At 31.5% G+C, this 27271-nt stretch overlaps 1 protein-coding gene across 4 annotated transcripts; it reads right to left on the bottom strand.

Moving 5' to 3' along the window:
- Positions 1 to 75: 75 nt before the first annotated feature.
- LOC148601125 (integrin beta-2-like) lies at positions 76 to 27271 on the bottom strand. 4 transcript variants are annotated; one of them, XM_088554210.1, is made up of 23 exons: positions 27082 to 27271; positions 26454 to 26542; positions 25673 to 25777; positions 24911 to 24992; positions 24505 to 24636; positions 20887 to 20983; positions 19346 to 19442; positions 18788 to 18874; positions 18106 to 18189; positions 17011 to 17097; positions 16271 to 16462; positions 15832 to 15908; positions 15469 to 15523; positions 12420 to 12581; positions 10391 to 10521; positions 8696 to 8841; positions 8297 to 8400; positions 8033 to 8125; positions 7523 to 7646; positions 6384 to 6497; positions 4885 to 5057; positions 3578 to 3658; positions 76 to 1344 (listed from the first exon to the last, which is right to left on the bottom strand). In XM_088554210.1, exons 1-23 carry the CDS (start codon positions 27149 to 27151, stop codon positions 1249 to 1251), a joined length of 2478 nt encoding a protein of 825 aa, XP_088410336.1. In that variant the 5' UTR covers positions 27152 to 27271; the 3' UTR covers positions 76 to 1248. The 4 variants fall into 4 exon arrangements, with proteins under 4 accessions (XP_088410336.1, XP_088410337.1, XP_088410339.1 ...); XM_088554211.1 differs by having other exon boundaries at positions 26454 to 26539; XM_088554213.1 differs by lacking the exon at positions 18106 to 18189.

The raw sequence follows: 27271 nt of genomic DNA, 5'->3' as shown, positions 1-27271 counted from the left end.
CCCACTGCCTGGGTTTCCATGATTCCACTCTTAAGGGGACGAACAAAGCCCATCACTAAGTAAACAATACAGTAAGTCTATATTAGGGTAGTTTAATGAAAAAAATATATGTACAAATCAATGAATTAAGTACAAAATATAAATAGATATGGCTAATTATTAATTTATTTTATTTTATTGTCTTTAATTCAATGTTTTACCGGGTTCTGATTCGTGTCGTTCAAACATTCTTGATCTCATCGTAATGTGAAACGAGCACAATATTCGGAACCTTCAGCGAACTATTTAAGAGTAGCAAAAGATTTGTGGAAATGTTATAAACACACTAAGAAATGTAACTTTAAAAAATAATTGTTCGAATGAGTTTCATTAGAACATGAGAGTATGGACTTTTGTTAAGCCATAAGAAATCGTGTAAACGTACCAATTTTCGCGGATTCTGTCAAGTGACCGTATTTGCGGGTATCAATTTTCGCGATTTAATACAAAATTATTATTTAATGTTTAAAATCAATTTCGCGGTACTATTTTTCATGATTTTCTGTCCACCGCGAAAATAGCAACAAACAAAAATTTAGTACACTGCGAAAATTAGTATGTTTACAGTACGTAGTCCTTAAGGGTGACTTTAAAGGTTATAAGAATTTAAATGACAAAAGATGAACATAACTCTCGAGATAAACATAAGTATAAGGTAAGTCATGTCGAGGTAAATTTGTTCATATAAAGTGTACATGATCTTTTCAAGCGCGCTTCGGCAGTTCAGAATAAATAAAATAATGTAATACTAAACCTGTAGTTAAATATTGGCTTAGTTATAGGTCCTAAGCTGGTCATATTGGTCTGAAGCAACGCCTAAGGCCAATTTGATCAGTCTTTGACCTATAACCGAGACAGTAGGAAAATCAATACGTAATGATACAATAATATAAGTAATAAATAATACGAAACATCTTTTTAAATATACATATATATACATGTTTGTAAAACAATTCAATTATACATCCAATTCCGTATTTTATCTCAAAATAGCACTATTGTGATTGTGGTGTCATGTAATTGATGGTAAAAGCCCTTAATATACGACGATTAATTGCAAAGAAAGAAAAGTAACTCTGACAAAGCATCTGATTTGTTTGATGTTACTACTACAAAACGAAAACAAAATACATTAGCTTTGATGCCATTGATTCCATATTAACATAAATATAAATATTGTGCCTTTTTCACGAAAATAAAAATACAATCTTATGATTTTTCATATACATGTGGTTCTTTATCTTGATTATTATACATAGGATTTGGGAAGTCCTGAATCGGTGATACATATTCCTCGTTATAGTGCTGAAAAAATATATTTCGGTGCTATTTAATAAATTAATAGAAAGAAGAAAACGAACAAAAAAACGTTCTCATTTTCGACAGAAATGTTTGCAACCCTTGACTAGCTGTGATCACGACCAATTTACAATACTTGACAAATCTTCCACATTTCTCTTCTCTACTAACCTTGCATATGCATAGGCATGATGTTTTATGAGCTTAGAACCAGAATGCGGAAATATAGTTAAGAATTTATACATTCTTCCTACCTTGCATACATGTTCAACGATATAATTTGAGCCAATGCTTGTACAAACATGTTATGCCTCTTTTTGTTGTCATTAAGTATGCATGTGTATTAACATTGTGAATTAAATATGTGAACAATTTTGATTGGTAAACAAGAGACAATGAAATTTGTAGGTATCAGCAGTATATAATATGTTGAATAATTTAGTAATTAATAAAAATGTAAGTCTCTGACATAGCAGTTCTTTTTATGAAATAGTGACATGTAATACAATGTATACATGTTCTACAATGATTTGTACCCAACTTTTAAGGTGCCATAAAGGAGGTAGACCTAGGGTAAGGGACATAACTTTTAAAAATAATTGGAACGTTTGTATTCAGCATTTTACATCAATCTTATGTAAGCATCTTGTTAACTTGGAATCATTTTATTCTGCTTCAAACGAAAGCTTGAGAGGCTTTCGTGAAATTGAATATGATACAAACATATCACTGATTTCATGAGTTATGTCCCTTACCCTAGGTCTATTTCCTTAAATTCCATATTTTTAGTCAATGCTTGTTTATACATGTTAAATGTCCCTTCTTTTTTATTGTTATTAAGTATACATGTGTAATAATATAATGAAATATTTTTTTTAAATGCAAATGGAAAACAAGAGACAGTGAAATTTGTAGGTCTAAGCAGTATATAATATGTTGAATAATTTAGTAAATTGTGAAAATGTAAGCCTATGACATAGACGGTCTTTTATTTAATAACGACACGTAATGCCATACATACATGCCAAACGATGAGTTTGCTCATTTACTTTTGTTACTTTGTATGTATGATTTTAGTTACTGTGTATGTCTGTTTTCCATGTCTGGTCTTTGTCCCTGGATTATATTCTTTTGATTACCCTATAACCTTGGTTCCCTTGATTACTCTTTTACCTTTAAAGTGCGTTAAATTCAATAATTTGAGTCAATGCTTGTATGAATATGTTATTGCTCTTTTTATAATTATTATTATTTTAGATATACATGTGTATAACTATTATGAATAAATATGGGAAAAGTGCCATTGGAAAACAAGAAATTGTGAAACTTGTAGGTGTCAGCAATATACAATAAGTCACGGACATATGAGTTTATATATCAAATAGCGACAAGTATTGACTAGTAGTTACAAGAGCAATGCAGAAAAGTCTAAATTATTTATAAAACAAAAAAAACCTTATCCTTTTAGTGCTAATTTGTCTGGAAATATAATTTTGTCATTCCAGTAAAAATTTTCCATTTTTGCAAACCTTAGTATATATGCAATGCATACATGCATATCCAAAGAAATGATGTTCTCCTGGGGGTAATAATACATAACGAAATAGTTTGGTAGCACTCCAGGTAACAATCTTGTAAAATTGATACATGACTAGAAAGCCTACATACTTTTATTTTTGATGTTTTTTAGTATGTTTACCTTATCAGAAAATAACATGTGGATTGTTATAGAACCTTGTTCTTCAGAGATATGAATTATACAAAAAAAAATACTGTGGAATTCAAATTAAGGGAGATAACTATGTAAATGAGACTAAAATACATTGGATTTTCAATATTAATTATCTTCTGAGATTAGATAGATTGGAATGAACGATTATACATTCCATCATGTAAACATATAAAGCAAGTAAAAATTCAAAAATAAAAATGTGAAGCCTTTATTCCTGTATATATCACATATTACAGAATTTGCATGATTCTTACAAAGACTGATACTAAACATTTTAGAAGAATATTTGATAAAAAGTGTTCATAAGAGTTCAGCTGATGTTAACAAACTTTAGACATTCCTTGTCAGTTTACTTGGTATGTGTTCTGTGAATTTTATTTCATTATAAATACAGTGCAACATGTGTCTCGATGTATGTATCTCAATTTAATGTTATTATAACAGAGGATGAATATGTTTTAATTTCATTTTCTTGTGGTTTTATGGTTTTCCTTAAAATAGATATACCAGTATAGGACGAAATACCAGCAATACATTCCACGTCCAGTAAAAGGCAAAAAAATGAGTGACGCTATTCATTAACCTAATCTATAAAAAAAAAGAACGTAAAACGAATAACAATGAACATAATAAACAACGACAGCCACTGGACTACAGGTTCCTGGCTTGGGACAGACATGTATGTGGTGGGGTTAAACATGTTTGTTGGCAATCGACCCTCTACCAAACCTGGGACAGTGGTGGGAAAATACAACTAAAATCTATTAAAAGAAAATCCGTTGAAATCAGATTAAATTCTTGAGATCGATACAGAATACAAACACTTAAAAAATTAGACCAAAGAAAACAAGCTGTATATTTCTGTAGTTCAAAATCCAAAGGCAACTGATAAGCACATCTTAGTTAATGAAACAAACATACTAATAAAAACAAGTCCATCGCCATTCGGTAAAGCAAGCCAAAATGGGCAAAACACATATTTTTATATACTTATTTTTGATACAGGCTACGAAACTGATTTTTAATATTACAAATTCAATTTTAAAAATTATAAACAAGAAATTTTATTCATAGAAAATTTCATTTTCATATGAGAAATATGTTTGTTGATGTTAAAAAATGAATTCGTAATATTATAAGCAACCATTTTTTTTTATAATTTAAAAAAAAAAATTCACTCCTTGTACAAAAGGTTAATTTCTAATACTATACACCTGTTTCAAATTAGTGGTCAATGCCATTACTTAGTAATCGTTTTCTAAAATTATAAAAATTAATAATAAAAAACACGAATTATCAATGATTCAAATCAAGGTGGGTGCAAACAGTACTTATCTTCGAAATGTTAAAAAAAATTCATAATCATTTTTTGTCTAATATATATTTTGACAACTTCCAAATATTTCGATATTGAGTTACTTCCCTTCATCATGAATTTCTGCTTTATAAGCAATTATATGTATCCCCATTAATAATCCATTGTTTACGGTTTAAAGTCCTAAAGTAACATGAGTCACGTTTTTGAACAGACCCTGATTTGTGCTAGTAAGACAGGCTATCCTAGATCTATATTGTGTTAGCTCACATAGGCATGTAAGCATTTCAAACCACACGGGCACATTATTCCGACTCAAAGCCGACCAGTTGACACTCTTTCTCCCTAATACAGCGTGCTTGAAGCAGAAGCAGAGAATTCCAATTTTAAATTTATTGATGAGACTCAGTTAGCTTCACGAACCCACTACTTTCCACATTTGAGGCGAGCACATTACTCCCGAACCACCTTGACGACTCCTAATGGTAATTGAACTTACTTCATCGTCAAACTGAATTCTTTTCTTTTCGGCTTCAAACTGATTGTATTCTTCTCTATCCATCCACATGGTTATCAGCTTCCAAATAATTAGTGAAACCACACCAACTAACACAATTGATCCGCTTACACCTGCAGCTAATACGGTGGCACTCGGTTTACCGGCAGGACACTCTTTTATTACAAAAAATGCATTGATAATAGCCTGCTGCATTTACAAAAATATAATACACAAAGAATTCGGCTACACAGACTTTTTGTATGGCGATAGACTTCTAAAAATATGCTTCTGGAACAGGCTTATATTGCTACAATATTGAAGCCACTACTTCATCATGAACTCGTGGATCATTACGGTGTATCCATCTGTGCCTTGGAAACTGATTTGTTCAACATGTCACAGTTTTCGTTTCCTCTTTCGTCTTCCCCGGACTTGGCTTTTTATGAGCAACTCGGCGGGTATTTCTAGAAATGCAAAGGACGCTTACCCTACCGGTGCACCTGGTCCATGTTCCCAGTTTTAAGTGGAGTCTAAGTCTTTTATTTGCTTTTGTCACTTTGTATGTATTATTTTAGTTACTTCATGTTCTTTGTTGTGTATGTTTGCATTCCATGTCTGGTGTTTGTACCTGGATTACATTCTTTGGATTACCACTAGAACTTTTTTTTTTATTATTTGTATTAATTTTTTTTTTATTATTTTTTTTTATTATTATTTTTATTATTTTTATTTTATTATTTTATTTATTTTTTTTTTAGCTACCATCCATTTAGCTATTCATCTACCACTAGAACTTTGGTGCCCTTTGGAGACCATATGATCGTGTTGATTAAAATTTTGATAAACTCGGGATTTTGGTGGTATTGATTCCCGAACGATGATCGCACATTCGTTTGTGTTTCATCGACATATACTAGACCACATAAGTTGCATTCTAATCCATATATTAAGTTTGTTGATTTGATTTGCAACTTAAGTCATTGTTACTTCTTGTATGAATGGTTTTGCTTGTAAGGGAACTAGAGAAGTTATAAGAATATTCCATGTTTTGCAACATTTTGATATATTACAACGTGGTTCGTCATCGTTTTAGTCAAATATATAAATGATGGAACAAGGTTTGATCATTTTGAAATAGAATTTTTGTGTACTGGAATAGATGGTCAACAGACTGAACGTCCGATTGACTAAAGCATACAGATTCACTATGGTGTAGACTGTACATTACTTATTACCCATTACCTGACGTCTCATTTGTTATGTCCCATTATTAATTATTATTCACTTTATTTTATATAGTGAAAAAACGGAATATGTATGACCCGAAATAAATTATATATTACAATAATTGTGCATATTAAGTACCGATTCTTTCATTAAATCGCATGCCAAATAACCCTTTCCCCTTTTCCTCATTCTTCTATACCCTATTTCCCATAGCTGCATACGTCGTTACATGAGAAATGTATTTCATTCAGTTACAGTACCAAACTACTTACTCCTTGTACTTTTTACTTCTACTCTTAATTTCAATCCTCCTTCATCAACATAAGTAAACTCTACCGTGCATCCATCACTGTCCTTAAACTGACACTGAGTCACATTTGTATTCACTGTGCAAAGAAAATGGAGAAACAAATGTTATACTACATGTAGTAATATATCAATAGACATACGGTATTACTACATAAAGGATGGCAGAAACACATGCTCTTAAAAGTAACATTTACATGGTAATTCACTAATAGATACTAACTTCTTCCTATTTATTTATTTATTTATTTTTTATTTTAATTTTTGGTAATTTGTATTTCCAGTTTAATATGTTTTGGATCTCAATCTTTATCTGTATTTGTACAAACTCCTGCTGATGAGAAGCTCCCCCCCACTAGAGACATGCATATAGCATATCATTTTCTTTTAAATCCTTATACTTTAGACAAATGGTCAGACTAGTCTGTCTTAAATCATATAACAGAATGTTTACCAGAATTTATAGCTACAAACTCCCTAGGATAAACACGGGTTTTGGTAATTGAAAATTGAAATGCAGATAATACCTATTACACAGAGCATTTTTGTCTCTGTCATATTAAAAAAATCGGACATATATATATTTTTAATGAACTACTAGTATTATAATGTAAAAATAATTTGTTCAATATATTTTAAAATAATTTTAACAAATATTTCGTTGGTAAAATTACAAATATGAACTTTTAAAAGGCAGATAATTGGCGGGAAAATAGTTTTCAAAGGGAAGATAAATTTACAGGAAAATGTTCAAAAGAATTTTAATGAGTTCTAGTTATTTTTAGTATTACAAGATATCGGTGTCCTCTTTTAAAAATATGAAAGAATGTCAGTAAACGTTCTTCAGATAAATATATCAGAAATCTTCTTATCTATCAGTTTTTTATAGAATTTATAAAAAAAAAAGTTGTAAAAATTGCCTTTATTAAAGCTTAATAATATCGAAATCAAGTATACTGATCTATGTTTATTTTACATCACAATTCTAAAGTATGTTCATTCAGGTTTATCATCGAGTAAAACTAGGAAAATCCATCTACCAGAAATATAAGGTACATTTATATATCGACCTTAAATAAAATGTAGAACTCGTATGTTTAACTACCTTGAATTTCCTCTACTTTTGCCACATGTGAACACTGCTCACTACAATCGAAGGAATTCAAAGGGCCCCTTTCGAACCCAACACATGACGCACAATCTCTGTTGTCTTCACATCCCTTGCATGTCTGCCATAACAAATGACATCATTATATTAGTTTATTGTCATATTATTTTAAATTCATTGCATATGTACGAAATGAATTAATTTCGGATATCGATGTAACGTCTAAAAAATCAGTAAATTGTTACACTTTATACGTAATGTATCCAATTACTGCATAAAACACTCGTGATTACAAGTTGCTTGTTCATGCTAGGAGTAAGAAATAAATTAGATTTGAATTGTCGGTGAAACCGATCACCACAGAGCGTCCGTTCGCAGTTAAATATAGCGGACGTAACCATAAGAAAAATTGCAGACGCATACCAAAGAAAATCAGCTGTTTTAAACAACAAACACTAAGGACATGAAATTGATTGATAAATTCATACAATGATTTGTAATACTGACCGGGCAATCCTGACAATAATCTCCTCTGTAATTGGTATTACAAACACACTTTCCACATATACACTGTCCGTGATCTGAACATAAACTGGTGTTCTGTAATATCAAAATATCTTTGCTTAATTAGATATGCACAAAACTACGTAAATTTTGATCATTTGAAGGTGATTGTACATGGGTTCATAATTCATCGATGATGTATGTTTAAAACTGAGACGGAAATGGCCATTCACTTATTTAAATGTATATCCATTTTACTAAACTTACAGATTTTGAATCTGTACATGTATCAACAGAGGTAGGGCAATCACATGTAGTTCCGTTAAAACCCGGAACACATCCGCACATACCACATTTACACACTCCGTTTCCTGTAAATAACATGTAAAAAAACAAATTTAATAAATCTTTGATTGGTAAATAAAACGAACATTACAATGAGAAAGTAGACACGAAAGCATTACATTCTTTCTTCAAAACAGTTATGCAAATAGTTGACATCAGAATTATAGAGTTTTGAGAAACACTTTCAAGCAACATCACAAGTAGTCATTTAATCAATCGGGATGTAAATATATATTAGTTCGAATTCATGAAATCATGAAAATACATCTGATGTGGCGACCATATCACCGAGAAAATTTGTAACAATATATTACGACTTACCACTGCACAAATGCCCTGAACTGATGTAACCTCCACATGCGCCATTGTCACATTCACAAAAAGAGCCAGTGTACTGACTTGGGCACTCACATTTGCCACACTTACATTGACCAACATTACTACAGATGATGGTTTGTCCATCTTTCCTAAATAATATATAATTTAAGAAAACTAAAAACTGTAATTTTATGACCAACGAGTAGTTTTACAGAATGATTAAGTTTTAATCGACAAACATAAATAAATTATGTATATACTCAGTGGACGAGAAAACTACTTTTCCGTGGGGAAAAGATACAAGTGAAATTGCTTTTAAAAGCATATGGCTCCAATTATAACTGTACTTTTTTTTATTATTGATGTTTTTGTTAATTAGGCGGCTCAAGTAGTTCCAACTTGTCTTGGATTTAAAAACCTTTTCTTTAGTTAAGAGAGGTTATTAACAGAAACAGATTTACCATTCATCTTTACCCGGCGTACAAACGTCAAATATAATATTTCACCGTTTATGTGACAAAAACATGCATTGCCCGTATTGCAACTTTATAAGTGATAAAAAAATTAATATAATACCAAAGCACTTTAACCTTAAAAATTGATTCTTAACCTTGAGTTAAACAATACTTTTTCCTCGAAAACATATTTTCATTTCTGTTTGCTCCATTTTTAAGGCTTGTTTTAAATAATCATTTACACAAATAGCAAGGTTGTACACGTTCTTTTCTATATAAATAATAATTATAAGAAATCTTACCCTATTATCTTAATCTGATGAAAACACCCTTTCAGTACCTGCCTGTGGAGTTTTTATATCACAACTCATACGTTATGTCAGGGCTTGCCATAACTACGCAGACTTTTTGTATCCCGCTAAATTAAATTTCTGACAACCTGACTTCTAGAACAGGGTGTTTCTGCCATAATACTACGATATTGAAGTCATCATTACAGAAATTTCATGGATCGTTACGGTGTATCCATCTGCGCCATGAAAACTGATTTGTCTGATGTGTCTTGGTTTTTCCTTCCTCTTTCGCCTACCCTGGTACTGGCTTTTTATGAGCAACTCGGCGGGTGTTGTTAGAAAACCAGAGGATGCTTACCCTTCCAGTCCACCTGGTCCATGCTCCCTGTTTTTAGTGGAGTGTGTCTGTTTTTTGTGTCTGATCTTTGTCCCTGGATTACATTCTTTTGATTTCCGATAGAATCTTGGTTCCCTTGATTACTCTTTCCAACTAATGACACAAATAAATTTGTTTATGTCCTTTGTCTCCTGTGGTTTATCTATTTTAGAGAGAGTCGGCCTGTTGCAAACGTAAGTAAATCCACTTCGTGATCATGATGTGGTATAGTTTGGGGTTCATAGTAAAAATGTTTCCATTAAAAAGTAAATGTTTCGGTTTAAAAGATTTTCCCGGCTAAGGGTATGAAACAAAGTCTGCACACATTTAAGTAGACTCACATGTCGATGTTTATGCCAATGAATCTTTGACAATAGATATATTCACGCAGTTAGGAAGCAGGCATTCGTCAAACTTTATCAAATTGATACTAATCTAAAATTTCGACATAATTCTATCCAACCAACAAGTCATATTTTAACATTTTTATTTTGCAATAGTTTTGCGTAAATAATAAACTATTATAGTTATACATATTCACATGAATTAAAATCACAAAATAAATTGAACTCACACTTGACCACATGTTTCTTCAATCGATTTACTGACGTCACAATTACAGGTAGAACCAATGAATCCATCGTAACAATGACATACACCGCATTCAAAACGACCATTAGTGCTACATTGCGTAGCATTTTCAACCTAAAAATGTTCAAAAGACAATTTATCTAATTCTATGCCCATGTGAATATCTAATAATACATTGAGAAACAAACATTACAAAAGGCTTTGAACTTTCTCCCGTCTAAAACATTAATTACGAGTTTGCCGATTTTAGAAAACTGTTGTTACACAATAAATGTTGTGATATCTTCTTCATTTATTTAACTCATACAAACAAAATGTCACTGAAGCATTTGGAAGAAACCTTTTCAATAACCATAGATTTTTGCTATCGACAAATACGGCATCAATTAGAATATTCTATAAATATCACAAATAAAATCCAAGGACAACCAAACTCTACCACTTATATTGAGGTCAATTGTTTTGAATAGACACCAAACCACTGTTCTTATTATAATATGGCGTTTTTGACGTCTCATATAACAAATTTCACTTTCACTACGCCATACCTTATATGTAGACCTAGAAATTTCAAACTTGTCTATCGGAACCTTTGGTATTTTTATTATGGAAACACTATTCATTGGTACACACATTATCACGAGATATATGTTATTCTGTAATAAAACGGATCATGGCTATTCATGACTAAGTTCTCATACATATATATTTTTGTGGCAACACAGCCAGCACTAAGTACAGCCCTTGATTAATCCTGCGAGGAGAAATGACCCGGCCATCGAAAGCTACATTTTTATAGCCTAGCTGACTTTGTGGTCTAGGTTGCTGGACTTAGTGCTGACGATGTTGCCATAGATGTCACAGTAGTACGAGTTCGAAATTTGACAGAATTGGGAAATTTTTAGACCCTTCTCTAAGTTTACATTTTCCCTGAATCAATTTGATCCGATGGAGCAGTGTAGCGAATAGAGTCATATCAATAAAGTTTATAGGAATCTGCCAACCAGCAAAGTTAATGGGTATTAGATCGTCGAGTCATGACGATGAGCACAAACAAAAAAATATATAAGTATAAATGATTGCACAACGATACCGATAAAGATGTTAATACACTATGATATATATATATATACTGCGATATTCACGTTAAATATCAAGACTTATTAAAGAAAAATTATATTTCGCCGATAGCTGTTTAAAAATCCAACGAATTGAGATATAATACAGAAGTTACAACTAAAGTATCAAGAAAGTATCTATACTTTAAAGTTTTTGACAAATAAGACTTTTAGTCCTCCATATTTAACGTCAGACTGAGCTCCCTAGTTACAAGTCTTTGATCATGCTTTTACGATTTGATAGTTTTTGAAAAGTTTAATGCCTAAATATCCGTTACACTTAAGGCTTGCAATTAACTTACAACAAGACAAAGGCTTATTTGTAAAATAAAAATGTAAATTCAATATATTGCAAACTATTCACCATCATATATAATTTTACTATTATTATTATGAATTAAGTGCTTATGTCTGTGTTCATCGAAATCGGTCAATGTTGATTTTTCATCTTGTAAGCGGCAGTTTTGAAAACATTTTTCATGATTTGTTTTGATTTGGTAATTATTTTCTTCATTTAAAAAGATTGAAAAGTGCAAGGTATCGGGATTTTATAACGAGCAGCCCGAAGCGGTTTGAGCTGTACGGTTACTACATGTATCTTAAATGTCCTTAACGTTTCCCAACATACCGACGAAAAAGGTCATGTCACGGAAGAAAAATAAGTAAATTATTTTTTACAAAGTATGAGAGAACTCTACCCAGAATTACATATTTGTGTCTAAGTGTACTGTCTTTTTTTTTTTTTAATAACTACGATATATGATGTTTTTGAGTCAGGATTTTAACTGATTATGTGGAATAGAAGTATAAAGAGTTGCCAAATCATAGGTTGCATCATATAATAATCCGCTTATATAGGCAACGACGCCTCCATATTAAAAGAGTAGGACTTACCGCTATTCCTTCCTCCTGGCAGCCACAGTCACAAACATAATCTATGTTGACGACAATATTATCTTCTATTCCTTCAGGATGTATTAATGTCCGTACGAAACGATTTTTGGGATCTTCAGGACATTTTGTAATTGTTAAATTCATCAAAAAATCAAACTCTATCTGAAACCATATACACATTTGTATGAATGTATTTTATTAATAATCATATATAAAGAATGCATTTATGTCGCCTAATTAGTACATGTATAAAAGTATTTTTTAACTTACTTATATGTTACGGCTCGTGACGTGTTCAAGCCAATCATATCAAAGGATTTTATTCTCGATCGAAACAGTAAAAAAAGTGTAAACAAGGAATTTGTAGGAATGTTTCAGCTTATTCGACTCTTTATTTCTTTCCACGTCTTTCACGTCTTTCATATCAACCCGTCTTAAATTTCACAGCTTCTTTTAAATGTTATTCATGTTAACTCTAACAAACATGTAAGTTAATTAAAATATCTTTCGGTTTTAATTTGATACAACATCAATGTGTATTGTGTGTGGGGGGGGGGGGAGGGGGGCGCTTTTGTCCCTTACCTTAGTTTTATTAATTACAATAATTAATATACGGAATTATTGTCGCCTTTAATATATTTATCGTTAATTTCTAGTCTTAGTTTGCTATCATGCTTTATGGCATTCGTTTAATAAATGGTCTTTTTCGTCAAACGATAGTTCTATATCAAGCAAACAGCGTTCAAGGCACCTATTGGCTGAGTCAAAAATGTTTCATTTTTTAGTAGTAGTCTATGTGAGAATCATGCAAATTCTGTAATTTGTGATAAACCACAAAATTGTTTTTTGTTATTCAGTTTCTTTATAGGTCTACATAAGGAAATGAATAATCATTTATTCCAATCTGTCTGCTCTTAGGAGATAACCAATATTGAAAATTCTACTATTTCTCACTTGTAATAAAAATCATTTAATAGTTATAACGGTAAAAATAAAATATAAAAAAAATACTTCCCTTACAAAATTTAAGAAATAGTACTTGATTTTCTCGTTGATAGTGTTCTGTTTCACCTTTTAAATAGTTTTAAAATGCTATCTGCTAATTAAAAATACATATCTGATTTTTCTAGATTGCAGAAAGCTCCGTGTAAAAGGATTGATCTATCTTAATTAAATGTTGGAAAACTGTCAATTATCTATCTTAAATAGTTAACATTTTTATTGTTAAAATATTAATGGAATAATTAATTGGAAAGATTGAATAACCAAAATATTATCAAGAGTGCCGAAGAACGCCTAGATTTAAATCCTCAAGCGTTCTTGGCACGACTGTTCATATTTTGGTTATTCACGATCAGCAGTTGATCGTTCTATTTATTAAATAGGTTGTCGTCATAATTTATCGCTATGTTCAACATGAATTTTTAAATTCTGTGATTGAAAAATCTGAAAAAATTCTGACTCATATCAAAGTTATAACATTTTGTCGGGAGGAAGTCCGAAAGTGAAATTACCGAATTTATTTCACAATGTGAATTATCGAAATTTATTGCACTGGATAATTCGGTAAATCACTACTATCTATATAATAATGTAAAATAATCCTTCACTGACAAACTTCCGTCATTAGAAGAAAAATAACACTTCAATGACTTTTCGAAAACCATGTTTACTTTTGTGAACTGTGAACATAAGAATATTTATGACTTTACAACTGTTTTACATGACAAAATATGTATTGAACAGGTTTATTTTTTAAGGAAGTGCAATCAATAATTACGTCGTTAGAATTACGCCAACATACCAGTTAATTTGTATAAGCAATGCAAACATATTGCAATTACAAAAGTGGACGTAGCCTTAGTATGAAAAAAAAAACCTGATATATTCATTTTTTCTTCTTTTCCTATTCAGTGCCTGTTGGTTTTATGACGTTTCGTCCGAAAACGACAGTAGAAATTAACAATTACTGTCTCAAAAAGAAGCTTCCATAGGGTGTAATGAAATTCACGACCTCTTTTATCAGTTTTATTTTGTACATTTTTCTTTTCAATGGTTGTAAATAACATAAAATATTTTTATCGGTGAGAAGTTAAATATCAACAAATAAAATTCAATAGCCCCTTTTTTCAGCAATCAAAGGAATTAGTGTTCAGTCGTAGACAATATAAACAAACGGTGACTCACGTCGTCCGAAACTTACGACATTTGTTTGTATTAGCCTAATCATTCATGTAATTATTTTTTAATACATCGTCTTTCTTCATGAATACAAAAAATAAATTACTTATATCTATATACTGATATGAAATTATTATTTCAAATAGATTACCTTCTGCTTAGCTTCATTGCCTTAAAAAGTTCTGTTGTAGTTTAACCTGAGAGCTTAAAATATTTTAAATGCAACACTCTTTGGCAAAAGTATGTATCTCCTTCTTCGCTGCATGTGGCATTAGTTATATTGCTTTGACAACGTCAAAGAATAGCTAGCATTAAACCTTCTATTTTATCGAATTCAAAAGAGAAGTGACAGAGCAGCTCCGCTTACAAGAGACATGATACACAAATAGCCAGGAAGACAAACGTACAAACAGACATACTGACTCCTATATCCTAAAACCTTCTTCTTTGAAGGAAGGGGGGTGAAACTAATAAAGAAATAAATTATCAGGAAAAAAAACCACGACGATAAAGTAGTCATGTGTTTTATTATTAAAGCCACTGAAGAAATCAAATGCTTAATCTCTATATTCTGATCAAAGCAATAACAAAACACAAATATTCAAAGTTCCTTTATGTAATTCAATATGCTTCAATGAGAAAAATGTCATGAAACAATTTCAATAACAACAAAAATCAGATATGTTCCGTTAAGTAATGACCCTGTTGAACATCACTTATGGTATAAGCTAAATATATACCATTTGAGTCAGAACTTTTTTCCTATATCTTACAACAAGTCAAAAGCAAATGCAACCAATGACACGTACAACACTAAAGAATCCTATAATATGATTATAAATGTGTGTTACCAAATTTCAAAACTCACCTCTTCGCCAACTGTTATGTTTTCGCACATATTTCTGGGACCAAAATTATGACGGCTGCAAATTCATAAACATACTATTTTTGTGTGAGATAACATTTTTAAAAAAACCTTTAGTTACGTTTTTGGATGAACATATTCTATACACCGATTATAAAAAGACAATCTATTTCAGATTTTTGTACGTTGCCTATTTTAAGTGTTGTAACATATAACAAATATATCATTTTCATTCTTCTATATCTACCTAAAGAAAGATAAATTATATTTCATATAAAAACACTGTGGTAATACATTAAACATAAGAATGGATAAATTCCAATTATTTGCACAATTACAGAGAATCTTAAGCTAATTGAAACTTACCCATTACACGAAGTTTTGAACTCCATATCAATGTTTTCAAGTGGATTGCTCACAAATTTAACTGTGCGTCGTAGTCTCTGATATCAATAAAAGGGAGAAAAAATACACTTAGTAATGAATGAGTAAAATTTCACTTATATTACTGCTAAAGACAAAGCTTATAAATACAAAACTTTTTTCTCAATTATGCAATTATGACAGAAAATTCAGGTTATGCTTTTCATGTAAAAAAGGGCCTAACGATAAATGGATATAGATTCGATTTCAGAACATACGAGTGTTCCCAATGACTTTGGGGACAATTAACATTTTAGCCTCAACCCATTTATCACATATTTTATTAAATATATTGTTGTCTCCCCGTAGTGATGAAGACAGGCGGGTGTGTCTTAACTAATTGAGTGGTTTTTGTTTATCTTCAATTGTCTGTAAAACGTACTTCATATGTATCTCTGATGATATTTAAAATATTTCCAGCATCACTCCCAAGTTCTTGTGTGTAAGATCCGGGAAGATTTAATGTCTCGTAATATTTCTTAAGTTGAACACCACCGGCGCTACTGATGACGAATATAGCATTAATATTTTTTTCAACAAGTTTCTGTCTTATCTGGCCTGCAGACGGATAGTCCTAAACACAAATAGTAATAAATAAAAACGGTTAAAGGGTTATTTGCATTTATGTTTGTACATCTAACATCTGAAACAGGTTATACATTGAATAATAATAGGATAAAAAATTGATAAGAGTAAATAACAACAATATGTAGTGCTATTTTTATATTACATAGATTTCCTCCATTATGCATTGCTATTTTTCAATATCAATTTTTAATTTTGTGAACGGCGGTTTATATTTGCGTTGTGTCGTTTAGTGAAGTGTTGGCTGGAGAAAGTCTGAATATGAAATTACTGAATATATTTCACAGTGGGATTCATCAAACATTTCAACACATGGTACGTTTGGTGAATAACTAAATAACTACTAATAATTAGTGCTTAAAATGTACTAAAAATCTGAAAATAAGTCATACTATATTCCTTTATCAATATCCCACTAAAGAAGATCAATATGCCTAAACACTAAGAATGTGTTCCCTCCGATATCTATGGACGAACAGTAGGCATATCCAGTTCACTACAAAGCTTTAAAAAATAATACATGTATATATATCATACCAGAAGTGTATCATGTGTGTATTTTAGGTAATTTCCCATTCTTTCAAGGTGACATCCAAAATCATGTGGCTTAACAATTCCTGCAAACTGAAACAAACAGAACTAAAAAAATTAAGATATATCATTAAAAAACAAATATACACATCTTAGCCCCAATACATATTAATTGTCTTTGTTATTTGATTTTCAGCAAATAACTTTTAAACTAGTAGACTACGAATGTAAACCACATACAACAAGTGTTTTATATTTCTATCTAAAAGTAAGGAAAACATGCAAATCATAATTAAGCTTTTTAAGTAGCTGTCTATGTAAGAATCATGCAAAATATGAAAAATGTGATACACCCTAAAAAAGGCTACATGTTTTTATTTTTGTAATTAAGTTGTTTTATGGGTCTGTACCATGAAATGTGTAATTATTCATTCAAATCTGCCTGCTCTTTGGAGATAATCAACATTGAAAATCTAGTAGATTCTATTGTATTTGAGCGTCATTTACAGAGTTATCTCCCTTAATTTTGAAATCTACAGTGCATTCTATACAATTTTTATCTCCTAAGAGCATGAATCACATTTTGCATGATCCTTAGCTGGAGTACTACTTAAGTAGTCTATTTTCTGCTTTCTTACTAATTTCGTGTCCATTGTTAGTTGTATAATAAATATATAAATATTATCTTTTGTTTTTTTTAGTAATGAATCTTTTCTCGAGGCATGTGTCAGGTACATGTGCACACATAAGAGTGCAACGCTTTTTTCTAATATTTCTGAGTTAATTCGAATTGACTAGAATTGCAGAATGCATGGAAAATAAATGTATTTTAACATTAATGTAAGTAAAAAATGTGTTATCATTTCAGTATACATACTGAAATAATGAATGATACTTAACACTCAATTCATATGTTAATAGAATGTAGATCTGTGAATACTGATATGCGAAATTTTCTTCTGAGAGTTACGCCTGTGTTGTGTTATGTGATTTAAAAGCGAATTAGATCAACAGTCTTACTGATAATTAAATATCATCTTTTTTATCATTTTATGTATTTAATTCAGTTGGACCTTCTAACAGATAAACAAGGCACTACACCTTTCCATCCCCAGCAAAATGGAAGTCTGAATCTGAGGTATACAAAAGAATTTTCCTGGCTTGGCTTCTCCATCCTATTATATCCTTTTTAAACAATCATTACTGTATTAGAACTACATGTTACTACATAACAAATAACATAATAGAGTTAAGATACCAAAGCGGTTTGAATGTATTTTGTATTAACGTTTAAATAAATCAGCCATTTACCATAAAAATTATCTACAATCATGTATGTTTATCTTTATTATTTCTAGTGACTTCGTCTAATTTTTTTAAAGAGTGCCTATATACAGATTGACAATCTACAATGATTTTCAATCATTTCATTTTGAAAGAGTTTGTGTGTTTGACACACAAAGTACACATACGATTTCCAAGTTGTCTGTTGCGCTTGCAGTATGATACTTGGTAATGTATGATAGGTTTTCGTACTAAGGTCAATGTATCGTTATTAATGTGTATCCGTGTCGTTATTTGACTTTTTAATTTGTTTTGAAGGAGTGCCATCGTTTTGTTACCATAGATGTATTACTTTTGGTGTCTGGGCCATTCAGAGATTACTTAAAGGTGTGTTTTCTCTTCTTGCACACCTTTTGGTGATCTCTTTAATATTTATTACTTTATGTTATACGATGGTGCATTTGTTGCGTTTCACCAGATAAGTTCTTTTTTTACATACCGTACAAACAAGGACTTGCATCATTCCATCAAACATTCCTTCTGTTTTATCCCTATTAGCCGTTTTTGAATTTACCGAAACAGCTTCCTGTTACAAGTGAATCAATATTCTTTACATTTTTCATAATTCTTAATTCAAACTGTTCAGTTGTGACATATGTTTACATATGTGTACAAACTAATGCTTAGGGCTAATATAGAAATATATGTTTTGTGCCTTAAAATAACACGAATAAGAATAAGAAATAATACTTTCCAACAACAAATTATGAAACTATTCTTTTTGTTACAGGAAGTCCTATTGGAAGCAAATTTTGAAAGACATCCAATATCCAAATAAATTAAAAAAAAAACATGTAAAGTTATGTTAACACACTGCAGTACTCGAAGGCTAGATTGAGTGAAATTTGCACTGCTTCAAGTTATGATGAAAAAATCTTTTTCGATTGCCATATGTGAAGGAAAGTGAAAATATAAATTTTGTACGTATCATAACTTGGTTTTCCTTTTAAATTCAAAACATAAGTATCGGCTTTTAAATGAATTTGATAGAGTTTACCTTAAATGCAGTAACGTTTGCAGTGAGGTTCAATCTATGTAGAAATGAATGAGAAGGAGCACATTTTTCTGCATCATTAGGACAAGGATTGTTGAGGCTAAAAATACAAAGCATAAGAACACAGTGGTGTAAAGTTCATCTAGGCAATTTTCCGTTGTATCTCACATGGTTCCTTTCTTCTTACCTATTCTAGTTTTTAACATTTCCCCGTTGATATTGTAATATTTAACCATATTGGAAGAAAACAAATCTTTCTTTTTTTTTACTTTAGATTATGACTGACCTACAAATGCATATTTACAAGCGCACGCAGTTTCGACAAGCTATGTCATAACTTATGAATTGGGATATAAAAACTCAATACACAGGTACTGAACGGACCATGCCACAGAAGAAATTGGAGGTGACGAAACCAAAAGAGAAGATATGGATTTTGTCGTAAAGTGTAGTCGAGAGTATATTAGTTTATAATATAATTATACATCGAAATCATCACAATATACAAATATACTATATTACGGAGTGTGACAGAAAGATAAGAATACAAATATGATTCACCCTTTCCGACATTTTTCTGCTATGAATAATTAAATTCCAAAAAAAGTGTACCCATTATATTTCTGACTGATTTCTCCAATTATAACGTTTAATATTTTATTTAATTTAATTGTGTTTTGTTCACTACATCATTAAATGATACCCATTCTCTATAGCTACTGTGTTACAATAAGCAATAAATCAAACCATTCTGAGCATTGAAGAAAAATGACAATTTGCGAATTGTGTAATTTGTATATTTTTGAAAACATGGAAATTAAGTACATACTTGTGTGGAAAATACAAAACAAAAAAAGAAACATATATGGTGTACATATACTGCAAATGCTCGAACTTATATCGCGTTTTGTCTGCAATAAACCATACTTGAAATGTATGATTATTAAGAACAAAGTTATTTTATTTTGATATTCCCTTTTAGAAAACTACTTAAAAATATGTTTAAATTCTCGTGGAAATCTTTAAATTCTCGTGGAAATCTTTACATAGATAGCTAAAAGTAAGACAGAACCAAGTACTCTAGATCTACACGTATGGGAAATGATTTTCATATTTATTCTCTTTCCCGAATTACCTAAATTGTTTTGCTGTTACTTAACTAATTGTGCTACCGGTATATGTTTTTTTTTAAGTTGAAGAAAAATCAGAAACAAAAGAAATACACCTCGGAATTAGATATGTTTGCCTTTTTTTCTGTATTAGATGATAAACATTCCATTGAACAAGATTTGAGAGAACCTAACTTCTTACCGCTTACCCTACCGGTGCACCTGGTCCATGCTCACAGTTTTTAGTGGAGTCCGAGTTGCTCATTTGCTTTTGTTACTTTGTATGATTTTAGTTACTTTATGTTCTTCATTTTGTATGTCTGTTTTCCATGTCGGGTCTTTGTCCTTGGATTACATTCTTTTGATTACCGCTATAACCTTGGTTCCCTTAATTAGTCTTTCTTATGTTTTATAACATGTAAGTTGAATACATACTAAGTTTTGGTTGTATGTGTGAACGGAAGAATAACTTTATCCATTGCTGTGCCGTATCCAAATCTGTAGTCATTGGTTAGTTTGCTGATCGAGTTTGCTAGAATGAAAAGAGAACAAAGTAGCAATATAAATACATGTAAATATTCATTTATCATCTTGCCCTATTTTTTTCTGATAATGTATGTTTTTAGTTATGAAAAATGAAACTATTTGTGTTAAAAAATGATTTTGTAGATGATAGCCCGGCAAATGGGAATCTTCCTTGAACATCCGGTCTGTGTCTGCGTTAAAAATTCAAATAATCACTTTCAAATAACGCACGACACTTCTGAACAGTTTTGGCTTACATTTCATATCCCTCACAAATAAATGATTACAGCCCCATGTAGTTATCAGGCAAGTTCTGTTATAGATCGGAAATCTAATTTGGAGGTTTCCCTCTGCTTTTGCCCGTTGGTTAAAACATTCTTTACAAAATTCCTAAAATTCTTCATTCAAATCATCATGGATGTTGATTTTAACTTTTAATGATTCGCAAATTGTTTTAAAGTTACTACAAAACTTGCCCAACATTTTTATCTCATTGGCAATTATGAATGAATTGTTGCCATCATTTTGGATATTGGTTTCCACAGACTCTTTAAACCAGTTTGTGTGAAAAGTCAAGATGAAGAAAAACGATCATTTCTTCCACTACCGTATGTCAACAAAGGTATAGATGCAATTAATTTGGCTAACATCCTTCATCACAAAAACGTTACCAACAAAATTCACCCATATTTCAAAGACAAATCCATACCAATTATTTCATATTCCTATACTTCACTCATCGCATCCAAAATTTTCAATTATAAAAGGCTATTGCAGAACCCCGAGATTGAGGACTTCAAGGCTAAACCACCCGACTGTTCTTGCAAAACCTCTCCATTCATATATGGTCCTTCTGGTCACGTCGTTACGGGAGATTTAACCATTATCGAAAACGAATCTCTGCGTAGTATCCTTTCTAAAGGTCCCAAGTACCGTGAATTACTCTCCATAAATTGGAATTATAACTTTAAAGTTCTTATGGATGCCGTCGAGGACTATGCAAAAAAATGGATAAAACGAGAACAAGAAGACATTGAGTCTCTGTCAGAGTGGTTAAAGGCCGTGAGGTCTTTAATTTTGAAACGAATGAAAGTTTTAAGTAGGTCAATGAGTGCCAAGGCTACATCAGTTTTCAAAGACCCCGATGCAGCAAAAACATTGTCTACTATACATGACAAATATGTTGTCATACCAGCAGACAAAGCCCAAAACAACATTGTTTTTTGTCTGCAAAACGTTTTATGTCCAATGTTTATTATCAGAGGTAGACGTAGAAAGTAATAGTAGTGATAAGACCTACACTGGTACCACTCTCTCCAAAGAAGAGATTGTGGAAAACCATAAATCTGTGCTATCCTCTTTTGGTCTCTCTACCAAGGCCGATGATTGTGATTTACCGTTCATGTACTGGATTCCTAAACTTCACAAGAATCCATACAAACAATGTTTCATAGCTGGATCTGCAAAATGTACCACCAAACCTCTTTCAAAACTTTTAACTTCTATACTCACAACTGTCAAAGAGGGTCTACAGTCCTACCACAACACTTGTTACTCCCGTAGTGGTGTTAATTCAATGTGGATCCTGAAAAATTCGAAAGATCTTTTGGAGACAATCAGTTCAAGACTAATATCTGAATATAATAGCATTAAAACCTATGATTTTTCAACACTGTATACTTCTATTCCCCATACTCAGTTTACTCAGTTAAAAATCCCGACTTAAAAACATTATACATCGTTGTTTATTCCAAAAAAGATGGTACACCTAGATACAAATATATAGTTCTTGGTAGAGATTCCTCATACATTGTAAAAAATAATTCCAAATCATCTTCCAAATATACAGAGGAAAATGTTTACAAAATGCTGTAATTTTTAATTGACAACATATTTGTCCAGTGTGGTGGACGTGTTTTTCAACAAACGGTCGGCATTCCAATGGGAACAAATTGTGCTCCTTAACTTGCTGACCTATTATCTTTAAACAATCCTAATTTCGGGGATTTGATACATCGCATCTATCCAAAAGAACTTGAGATAAAGGATACTACAGGCACTGTGAAGTCAGCCTCATATCTTGACCTACACTTAGAAATCGATGGTAAAGGAAAACTATTGACCAAACTTTACGACAAACGTGATGACTTTTCATTCAGAATTGTCAACTTTCCTTTCATCTGTGGCAACATCCCTTCGGCTCCTGCGTATGGAGTATTCATATCACAACTCATACGTTATGCCAGAGCTTGCCGAAACTACGCAGATTTTTTGTACCGCGCTAGAACTCTGACAAAACGGCTTCTGGAACAGGGTTATGTTGCTACAAGATTGAAGTCATCACTACAGAAGTTTTATGGTCGTCATGATGAACTCGTGGATCGTTATGGTGTATCCATCAGCACCATGAAAACTGATTTATTCAACGGGTCATAGTTTTCCTTTTCTCGTTTGTCTACCCCGGACTTGACTTTTTATGAGCAACTCGGCGGGTGTTTCTAGAAAAGCAGAGGACGCTTACCCTACCGGTGCACCTGGTCCATGCTCCCATTTTTTAGTGGAGTCCGAGTTGCTCATTTACTTTTGTTACTTTTTATGTATGATTTTAGTTAATTTATGTTCTTTGTTGTGTATGTCTGTTTTCCATGTCTGGTCTTTGTCCCTGGATTACATTCTTTTGATTACCGCTATAACCTTTGTTCCCTTGATTACTCTTTCACTTTCTAAGCACGAGCTTTGAACAAAATACTGACAATTAGCTAAAGAAGTTATATAAAATATCGCAACTATCTCGAAATTAACTTCGGTGACATATGTTTTTATGTTAAAATTTTACAGTGCGTTCATTGATGGTCGTCTTACAGAAAAATTAGGAAATTCTATCAAAAATATTTTATATGATCTACCATAACTTGGCCAAAATTTTAGATTTAAACTAAAACATTCAGTGTTTTATAATATTTTTTTATTTTGCATTATTTCAACGGGAAGAACATTATTTTAATTTGATATAAAAATCAGATTTCAATAATGGATTATTTAGTCATAAAATAAAAACAATTTATAGGCAAAACGGTATTTTTTTTTTCAAAAAGGCGACAATACCAAATCTTTTACACAATCACTCTTTAAAAACAATGATGGGGCTTTCCACTGACCCTTTGAAGAAAAATATCGTGTGGATCTATTACATAAGACATATAATGTCAGCACAAATTGTCATATCACAGTGTACTAAATATAGAAGCACTAACATGTCTACCTCGGAAGGGTACACATATTACCAACCTTAAAAAGTTATAAATTATTACATTACATTTTCCAAATCGGCTATTGTATCAACTCGAGGCTTCAATATGAATCTCACGACGGGATAATAACATGTTATCAGCCTGGGAATGGTATCGACCTTCCAACTGCCGGCGTTTAAAAAGGGTCATACTGTGCTTATCACTTTAAATATGTTATAAAGATATATTGTACTGTTCTGTCAATATCGACGAGTATTACGCTGGTCCTACTACAAACCTATATCATTTGCTAGGTCAGCCAGTTTCTCCCTCAATGTCCTCATGGTGTAAGATGGGTCTACCAGAAAATAGATGTCAACTGGAAAATTCTTTGCTACCCTGTACTTAAATTTCAAATTATAGGCTTTGTCTGAAACACGTGAAATATAGTGTTATATTTGAGAAGACTGATAAATCACGCATACCTCTACAGAATTTGAAAGGGGCACACTGTAATTATAATTATGATTTGAATATGATTCAGATATCATTCTATTTTTTATGCCCTTTTTACATTAACTCATGTAGACGTAAGATAAATTTATAAACATGTCATTAAAATAATTAAACAACTTTAGTTGCATAATAACTCTTATTATATTGAGTATACATAACAAAAACATATCATACATGAATAAACTTACTCGGAACAAGTTTAACATTTATTTCTTGTGGTTTTAATTGGACAGGAACAGATCCATTGATTCCATCTTCCAACTCATTATCCTTATGCAAATGAAATATACATACAATATTCTTACATCGGTTTTGTATTTTGGTGGCGAAAAGCTATAAAAACAATTTATTTGGTACACTTAGTTGTAAGGTAGTAAATGAAATGCATCGATAATCCTTTTGTTTTTCATTTGACTCGTGGATCGTTACCATGTATCCATCTGCACTATGAAAACAGATTTGGTCAACGTGTCATAGTCTTCCTGGCCTATTTCGTCTACCCTGTACGTAACATTTTATTAGCAACTCGGTGGGTGTTTCTAGAGAAGCAAAAGAGCCTTACAATGTACCCTACCGGTGCACCTGGTCCATGCTCCCAGTTTTTAGTGGATTCATAGTTGCTCATTTACTTTTGTTACTTTGTATGTATATTTGGTTATTTTATGTACTCTGGTCTCAATCCCTGAATTACATTATTTTAATTTACACTAGAATCTTGGTTTCCTTGATTACTATTTGTATAGATATGAGCGTATTCCAAACGAAATCTTGAGTACTTATCGAACGACAATATTAAGCTAAGTCTACACAAGAGCTACGCTAGAAATTATGATTAACACAATTCGAATTTTAGCACATAAATTATGTTCTGCTGATAATGTAAGCATATGATTTAAGACCATTATAATGTTGTCTTTCGATGACCATATAAATCAAACTTAATGTTTTACCTTATCAAAGATGGCGCTTGAATTTGGTTGCTTAACAACATTTTCCGATAGACAACCATCTGCCACCAAATCTGTCTCTTCACCACATCTCGTCCCATTGAATGTCTGATGTATAAAATCAAAATAAGTTGTGTACAGCATTACAACGGAAACAATTACTTATATTAATAGCTTCTTAAACATTGCAACGCAAGAGAAATAACCACTTTTTGAATAAAACTTCAATTCAATGCTATGAACCTAGCTGACTTATGCTGATACATTGTCAGACAGTACAGCGTAAGGGAGAATTGAACGTTTTAAAATAAGCAATGAAGCTTTTAATGGATCGAATTGACTGTTCCCACACAACTTAACAACAGACTGAAATGACATGGTAAAATCAAATATGACCCTATCGATGATGATAGGTAAACCTGTAATAGGCTCATAGACTCCCATACATTTTCGTTTAAAACATACTAACATCATTTAAAAGCATTTTAAAATGTGTATACATGTACGCGTAACTGAAAATGATAAAATGAAATGATAAAAGTATTTGGTATACGATGAGGCCATCATTCGTCTTTGTCATTAATTTTGAATGCTTTTTATAGTGAATTCAGTAAAAAATTTATATGCTTTTGAATTAATCCTTTGACATTTTTGACGACAAAAACTTGGTTTTTTTTAATAATATGAGTAATACTTTTACATGTTAGTAGCTTGATTTGTAGCTTCACTTGTAGTGATGGATACTATCTATATACGTAAATTGAACTCTTTTCCTAAGTCATACATTTTGTTCGCACCAGCGACAAATTGGACCACTGACGAAACATTCTCCACATCTAGAACCCGAGCATTGAGCTGTAACAGCATTGCCTACTGAAACGATAATTAAATAAACATATAAATACAAACATTTTCGGTATAAGATTATTTGTCGCTTTGATTTTTATTCTTAATTCTTTATGTGGATGTAAAAATATTAAAACCAACATTACATACATGCATGAATAATTGTATTTGTTTTTCAATGTATAATTGCTTCTGGTTATGTTATGAACAAAATTCCAATGGAATAAGCAAAATTCTATATAAAGTATGGAATTTTATAGTAATTACTGCAGTATACACAGATAGTTCTTCCGTTTGAAAAAAAAACAAATTCGTTTATTACGGTTAAAAAAGCATTTTGTCTTTGGGTCGATGTTTTGTGTTGCAAGACAATAAATATAAAGACACCTATTTCATGTATTTTTTGCATTTTATTTGTGGATATCTACTGAAATTATACAGAAAAAGTACAATTTAGTAGAAATAATTCAAAGTTAAGGCACATCTCAACAGAAACAAAAACTTACGAAAACAACAGCTAATGCAGCTTTAAACTTGAATTTGTATAGTGAAAAGAAAGAACCTACCTTTCAGAACAAAAAACAACGACAAAAAACATAGGCATATCAAACAGAATGAAAGTTGTTTATCCTGCATTTTAACCAAATTCGCACACTTGTTTTTGACAAAAATATTCTGACTTCCGCATACATAAACTTTTCCATTAAAAGATGGTTCAATATTGATTATTTTCTTTTATTTGGTCATTTCAAACGT

This window comes from Perna viridis, chromosome 12, assembly GCF_037379345.1.
Source record: "Perna viridis isolate PV_CMFRI_1.1 ecotype Kerala chromosome 12, ASM3737934v1, whole genome shotgun sequence".
Lineage (NCBI taxonomy): Eukaryota > Metazoa > Mollusca > Bivalvia > Mytilida > Mytilidae > Perna > Perna viridis.
The sequence above is the reverse complement of the archived record's forward strand: the minus strand, read 5'-3'. Positions and strand labels throughout refer to the sequence as shown.